Genomic DNA, 7,862 nt, shown 5'->3' with positions numbered 1-7,862 from the left:
ATTATGTGCTAAATTATCTATCTGGTTCCTTAATTAGGATGTCCGGAAGGGTTCAAAGTTATGGTGGTAGAGGCGGAAGAATTGGTAGGGGCCGCCAGGGTGTGCATGGGTACCGGTACATGAGGTACCAGTGTAAAAAGAGTGTTCAGGCCAAGCTAACATGGCCGAGCAAGTGGGATGAGCGGAGGTACCGGGGCAAGCGGGTCAAGCCGCAATGGGGGCCCTAGCCCGAGAAATGGCAGGGGCATTGAGGGAGTCCATGAACATACTTAGGGTGGAAACCCAAGCTTGGGAGAACTCTGTAGAGACGAGGGCGAGTTTCCTCCCGAGGGAGTTTTTGCGGGCCAAACTGGATGAGTTCCATGGTGGCCCCGAGCCAAAGAAAGTGGATGAATGGCTCGAACAAACCGTGAAGACTTTTGAGATGCTTCATATAGAGGATGGCGAATTGAGGGTGACTCTTGCGAGTTACTACCTCAAAGGGGACGCGGGCCAATGGTGGATGTATGCCAAAGGTTGGATAGAACCGACATGGGAGGCATTTGTGTTGGCTTTCCAAGACAAGTACCTACCTTCCACAGCTAAGGAGAGACTGAGAAAGGAGTTCCAGGACCTTAAGCAACTCAACATGTCTGTGGCTGAGTTCGAAACGACCTTTTCTAGTTTGTCCCGGTTTGCACCAGAGTTGGTAAAGACGGAAGAGCGTCGTTGCATTGAGTTTGAGAAGAAGCTTAGAACTAAGATCTTGTTCAAGGTTGCTGGGAATATGATCTGGAATTATGACCGTCTTGTGGAGGCGGCCGCACACATGGAGATTACCGTGGAGGTCAAGGAGGAGAGACTTCAGAATTTGAGGTCTACAGGCCAAGGGTCACAGGGGGACTTTAGGCCCAACAAGAAGCGTGGAAACACCTTTTCATCCCAATCTCAGCCGGAGCAATCTAGATCTACTTTTCCTTTCCCTAGTGCGGGCTCGGGAAAGAGTGCACCGAGTGGGTTTTCTTGCTTCAAGTGTGGCCAATCGGGCACAAGGCCTTTGTATGTCCACAAAAGGGAGGAGGACAGCAGATGTTGCCACCACCACGACCTAACCGATCTCAGAGTCAGTCTTAGAGTAGGGGTCTGGGGCCTATTTGCTACCAGTGTGATCAATCAGGGCACACAAAAAGAGCTTGCCCGCAATTGGAAGGTGCATCTGGCGCATCGGGGTCAAGGCAGACTCAGAGCCACCAGCAGGCTCACTCAGCTCAGACTTAACGAGTTCATCAGGGAGCCGCTTTGGCTTAGTCAATACAGTAGGCCTATGCTCCGAGGGACGAGCAGGTTGATCAGAGGCCACAGGAGCGCGTGTATGTTGTTACCTCGCCAGAGCAGTTGCCAGGATCCTCAGTTGTGAGAGGTATTTTTATTGTGTGTAATTCTTTGGCCAGTGTGTTGATAGATATGGGTGCGTCTCATTCATTCATATCTGTTGTATTCGTATCTGCATTGGGGTTAGAAATGGCATAGTTAACATCTCCACTCAGAGTTGAGTCACTGGTTGGGGGTACAATTGACTTAGATCGGGGGTTTCGCGATTGTGAGATAGAGGTTGCCGGGCGTAGACTCCCGTTTGCTTTTGTGTTGCTAAACATGTCGAGTTTTGATGTCATTCTAGGCATGGATTGGTTGTCTTCTTATCGGGCTGTGATTGATTGTGTTCGTCAAAGGGTCACCGTGTGCACCTCGAGTGGTGATTGTTTTTATTTTCTAGGGGACTGGGTTGCTCGGGTCTTATCGGCAGTGTTTGATGCTTGTAGTAGGAATGAGCTTAGTGGTCTTCTTGCTACTCTATTGGATGGTGAGAGTGACGGGACTCGAGTTGAGTTGCCAAGGGTAGTTTGTGAATACCCAGACGTGTTTCCCGAGGACTTTACTAGTTTGCCACCCCATCAGGAGATTGAGTTCACCATTGACTTAGTGTCTGGGACGGCACCAATTTCTATGGCGTTGTATAGATTTGCACCCGCAAAGTTGCATGAGTTGAAGATTCAACTCCAAGAGCTTTTAGACAAGGTCTTCATTCGCTCTAGTACGTCACCTTGGGGAGCGCTGGCTCTCTTTGCAAAGAAGAAGGATGGGTCGTTGTGGTTGTGCATCGATTACCGCAAGTTGAACCGGGTTACCGTTAAGAACAAATACCCTTTACCCAGAATAGAGGACTTATTTGATCAACTTAGAGGGTCTTGTTGCTTCTCTAAGATAGATTTGAGGTCGGGCTACCATCAGTTAAGAGTCCAGGAGGAAGACATCCAGAAAATGGCCTTTCGTACGCGTTATGGCCACTATGAGTTCCTTGTGATGCCATTTGGGTTGGCTAATGCATCGGTTTCTTTTATGGATTTGATGAATCGAATTTTTAGGGAGCATTTGGATCATTTTGTGGTTGTCTTTGTGGACAATATTTTAATTTATTCAACTTCCAAGGAGAAACACGAGGCTCACTTGAGAGTAGTACTTGAATTGCTTAGAAAACATCAATTGTATGCCAAGTTTGCGAAGTGCGAGTTTTGGCTCACTGAGGTGAAGTTTTTGGGCCATGTAGTGTCAAGAGAGAGAGTAACTATAGATTCTTCGAAAATAGATTTTGTACAAGATTTGAGGTAACCTAAAAATGTTTTTGAGATCCGAGTTTCTTGGGATTAGCGGGGTACTATTGGCGCTTTGTGAGGGATTTCTCTAGATTAGTCGCGCCTTTGACCAGGTTGACTAGAAAGGGGGTTAAGGTTGTTTGGAGTGAAGCCTCTAAAAAGTCTTTCCAAGAGCTTAAAACTAGATTGACTACGGCACCGGTGTTGATCATTCTGGAGAGAGGCTTGGGTTATACTGTTTATTGTGATGCGTCTCAGGATGGGCTTGGTTGTGTCTTGATGCCAGGGGGAAAGGTTGTAGCCTACGGTTCACGGCAATTGAAAATCCATCAGAAGAATTACCTTACCCACGACTTAGAGTTAGTCGCAGTAGTGTTTGCCTAGAAAATTTGGAGGCATTATTTGTACGGCGAGAAATTTGAAGTTTTCTCCAATCATAAGAGCCTAAAATATTTGTTTTCCCAAAAAGATTTAAATTTACGTCAACGGAGGTTGATGGAATTTTTAGAGGATTACGACTTTGAATGGCACTATCACTCGGGGAAGGCCAATGTAGTGGCCGACGCCTTAAGCCGAAAAACCGTGAGTAGTTTGGCGAGTGTGGCCATTCAGGAGTGGGTTATGTTGGGTGAAGTCAGCAAGTTTGAATTGCAATTGGGAGAGTCTGAAGAGGATGCAACATTGTTTGCCTTGAGTGCTCAACCTATCCTGATTAGCAAGGTTGTAGAGGCACAACGAGGAGACCGTGAAGTAGAGTTAATTCGTGATAGAATCTCCAATGGGAAGGAAGAGAAGGGTTTGAACGTTCACTCAAATCAGAGTGTACGTTACTTAGACTGTTTGTTTGTACCTGAATCTTGTAGAGAGGAAGTGCTTCGGAAATTCCATCATTCTCGCCTTGCGGTACATCCGGGAGGCACCAAAATGTATCGTGATCTTAGCCGTCAGTTTTGGTGGAGGGGTATGAAGAGAGATGTCGCATCCTTTGTGTCCAAATGCCTTACTTGTCAACAAGTGAAGGCCGAATATCAAAGTCCAGCGGGTTTGTTACAACCCTTACCAATAGCCGAGTGAAAGTGGGAGCAGGTTACCATGGACTTCATAGTTGGGCTTCCTAGAACACAGCGGGGCAATGATTTTATTTGGGTAATTGTTGATAGGTTGACTAAGTCCACACATTTCATTCCAATGCGTATTACCGACTCAGTTAAGCACTTAGCAGAGTTGTATGTTAAAGAGATAATTCGACTTCATGGGGTTCCTGTAACCATTGTGTTAGATAGGGATCCTTGTTTTACCACCCGGTTGTGGCAAAGCCTTCAAGAGGCATTGGGAACTAAGTTGACTTTTAGCACCGCTTATCACCCTCAAACCGATGGGCAATCGGAACGCACCATTTAAATTTTGGAGGACATGCTTAGAGCTTGTGTCCTAGATTTCAAGGGGTCTTAGGAGAGGCATTTACCGTTGATTGAATTCGCCTACAACAATAGTCATCAAGCTAGTATCGAGATGGCACCATTTGAGGCCTTGTATGGCCGACCTTGTAGATCACCAGTTTGTTGGGCCAAGGTGGGGGGATGCACCATTGTTGGGTCCAGAAATCGTTAGGGAGACAACCAAGAAAGTTGCTCTCATTCACAAGAGATTAGTTACGGCCCAAAGCCGACAGAAAAGTTATGCCGATAAGAGGAGACAACCCTTATCTTTTGAAGTGGGTGATCATGTGTTCCTTAAGATCTCACTTAGGTGGGGTTTAATGAGGTTTGGAAAGAGTGGGAAGTTATCTCTGAGATTTATTGGGCCTTTCGAGATATTGGAGAGGATTGGAGAAGTGGCATACCGGTTAGCTTTACCGCCACAACTTTCGGGGGTCCACAATGTGTTTCACGTGTCTATGCTTAGGAAGTACGAACCCGACCCTTCTCATGAGCTAGATTGGGTTGATTTGGAGGTAGATGAGGATACCTCTTACGAAGAGAGACCGATTAAAATCTTAGATACCCGAAAGCAAGTGCTACGAGGCAAAACCATACCGTTAGTGAAGGTGTTGTGGAGACACCAGGAGATTGAGGAGGCAACATGGGAAAGGGAGGCGGAAGTCCGCTCCAAGTATCTGGATTTATTTGAAGATGCTTAGTTTATTTTGATTTGTAATGTTCCCTAGTGTTAAAGGGAAAGAGTGTTAAATTGTTGATCACGTGTTGTTGTATATGTTGTTAATCTAAGCATGGCATTGTGAAGAATAGATATTTTGCTACGATGTTTTATTTCATATATCTAGTGTAAACAATGGTGATTTTGATGAAAAGATAGTGATGTGGATAGTAAATGTTAAACCGAACGTTAATGTTGTAATTTGAAATTTTTTTAACATAGTCATAGTTGCTAGATTTCTTCTTTTGATTAGTTGGTTTAAATTTCGGGAGCAAAATTTCCTATGATGGTGAGGTTGTGATGACCCGGTGTCTTACCTGTCTTGTTTCTTTGGTTTAACCTTGGTTTTACCTCGTTAGTGTGCCGGGTCCCACTTAGAGCTTTGTTAATCTTTTGGGCTTGTAGTGTTCGGAAGCCTTACCTCAAATTTCTATCCTTGTTTGTTCCGGTGTTGGATTTCATTTTGTTCCGAAAGGTGAGAGGTCAAACCCGAAGTGCCTAGAATAGGGTGGGGAAAATTCTGGGTTGAGGAAACCAGGGCCGCACGTGCAGAAGAGGGGCCTGCACGTGCGGATTTCAGGGGAAGTGTGAGGCAGCACACTGTAAAATATGCAGGTGCGGGCTAGGTGCGTGCGAGGAAGGCCGCACGTGCAGGGATGAATGCCGCACGTGCAGGGATGAATGCCGCACATGCAGGAAGGAGGCTCCGCACGCGCAGGACGGGTCCAGTCCGAAAACCCTATTTTTTTTTTTATCTTTTAGGGCCGAATGTATCTCATTATTTTCAACATCTCCCTCTCTCTAAAAACATTTTTACTCTTCCTTCTCTCTAAAAACACTCGTCTAGCTCCCAAAACCTTTGATTTCTTGTGATCCTTTGAGCCTAGAGTCATCATCTCTCACAAATCTTGAAGATCAAAGCTAGGGCTCCTCTTGGTGTTGTGGGAAATTGAAGAATCTTCCATCAAAGCTAGGGTTTCACTTTCTTTCATCATCAAACATTGAGGTAGGGATTTCTTGAGTTATATATACATGTTTTGCTATGATAATGTTGATTTAAAAAGTTTTCTTGAAATCTTATGTTAATGTTTATTTGAGACCAAAATGTAGAGAGTTTTAAAGAGTGGGTTTTAAATCTCAACCCTTGTTAATCCTAGGGTTATTTTCCTTTTTATTAAACTCAAGAAAAATGGTTTTTGGTAGGGCTTCACCAAGGAAATGGAAACATTTGGTTTATGATGAGAAACCCTAGAAATTTGGGGATTTTGGAAAGTATGGAAATATCTAGAGTGATTTTATTCTTCTTGTGATAAAAGAATGGATATGTGTAGGTTTTCATGATGTGATTTTACAAAATGGCAAATCAAATTGACATATCGAAAATGGAGAAGTTGTTTTTGGAATTATTGTCAAATATATGATGATATATGGTTGTGAGATGACAAATTGTTGTGCACTATGGATTTGTGAGATTTATAAACATTGAAGATTTATGTTTTGAAAACACTACATGTAGTCTTGAAAGGACTAAATTGTTGAGACTTGTGAAATGAGAAGTTGTAACTATGTGTTAGTGACATATGGCTATCTTGTGGAAGAGCATTGAAAAGAGAAAATGGAAAAAAATGTGAATGTTGACATTATTGTAGAGATATTTGAAAATGAAGAAAAGCTATGAGGTATGGAAAATCATTACATTGCATACTCATTAAATTTATTAATATGCATTGCGAATTAGATTGAAGATATTTACTTCATGAAAGAAAAAGGGCATTGTAATAAGAACTACGGAAATGTTTAAGGGGTAAATACGTTGGTAAGTCCGGTTAGGAGGTGTAGATGAGATTGATAAGTTGGCCTGAGTGTCTGGGGTGAAAGACCGAAAACATGCGCGGAGGAGGTACCACTTCTCTTCCGGTTAGCAACAGATAAAGTGGGGTTATTGGTAGTGCTTATTGAGCCTACTTACAGACACCAACCTAGGGATTACCTGAGTCGTATTTACCGCCCCTGTTGATGAAAATTGGAAGTTTTGAAATGTGTTGAGATTGCAAACTTTTATTGCAAAATGGTAATCCTTCAGAAGAGCATGAAATGAAATTTCTTAAAAGAGTATGGCATGGCATTGACATTTGCATGTTTATTGAGAGTTTGCATAACTGTATATACTTTGTAAGAATTCTCTATTGGGCTTTATGCTCACCGTTATGGGACTTTGATGTAGGTAAAGATGTGGTGATCCCACCGAGTTAAGGGCGTGTGTTGATTTTGTGAAGAGTATATTTCTCTCTTATTTTTGTTGTTAATTTGTGTAAGCCAAGGGCTAAACGTGTTTGGGTCCAAGAGACCATTTTGTGTAACCGGGCCATTGCCTTGGAAGATGTAAGCCCTTAAGGGCATTTTAATTATTTGAGACTAGCGCTTCACATGCTATAGATTCAAGTGTTTTCTATTCATTGAATGTATAATTACATGTGAAACTTTTGTATAAGATCTTTTCGTTCAACATGTAAGGATGGGTGGATCTTTGTCACTATTTAGTAAACATTTGTTGATGTGGTTAGTTTATGTCGTTTATTTCGGGGCGTTACAGCTTGGTATCAAAGGTACTGGGTTTGAATACTTGGGGCTCGTGGGAAGTGGTTGTTATACCATAATAGGTTCATTTCGCATGATTAGAAAATGTTTAGCTTTTGTGATTATATGATAACAAGCTGATGTGACTATGTGGGTATGGGATTGGACTTTTGGGATGTTATTTGTGCCTATTAGATTCCTTGAGGTCTTATTAGAGGGGTACTTGATCAATGCTTATTCTACTAAGAATTCTTGGCTTCTCATGAGACAAATCTCATCACTAAAGGATAATTCATATGTGTTTATGTGACTACGTGCTTAGGTGGAGACAAATTCAAACCCTAACTTCACCCAAATCTTCCCAAATCCCACCATTTATACAAAATGACAAACACCTAAGTTAAAACTCATATTGAAGAGTAGAATATCCCAACCTCAAATGTAGAAGCTCAAAGGAAGAATGGAGAAAGCCTCAAAAATGTCCAAACTCAATTTTGC

At 42.8% G+C, this 7,862-nt stretch overlaps 1 protein-coding gene across 1 annotated transcript; it reads left to right on the top strand.

Annotated features, from left to right (window-relative positions):
• The first annotated feature begins 424 nt into the window (after window positions 1-424).
• LOC145802748 (uncharacterized) lies at window positions 425-7,444 on the top strand. The gene is made up of 4 exons (XM_082895514.1): window positions 425-992; window positions 1,754-1,840; window positions 3,139-3,533; window positions 7,352-7,444. The coding sequence occupies exons 1-4, from the start codon at window positions 425-427 to the stop codon at window positions 7,442-7,444; spliced, it is 1,143 nt and encodes a 380-aa protein (XP_082751640.1).
• Window positions 7,445-7,862: the final 418 nt, after the last annotated feature.

This window comes from Camellia sinensis, chromosome 11 (assembly GCF_055761805.1).
Source record: "Camellia sinensis isolate YWXY chromosome 11, ASM5576180v1, whole genome shotgun sequence".
Lineage (NCBI taxonomy): Eukaryota > Viridiplantae > Streptophyta > Magnoliopsida > Ericales > Theaceae > Camellia > Camellia sinensis.
The sequence above is the reverse complement of the archived record's forward strand: the minus strand, read 5'-3'. Positions and strand labels throughout refer to the sequence as shown.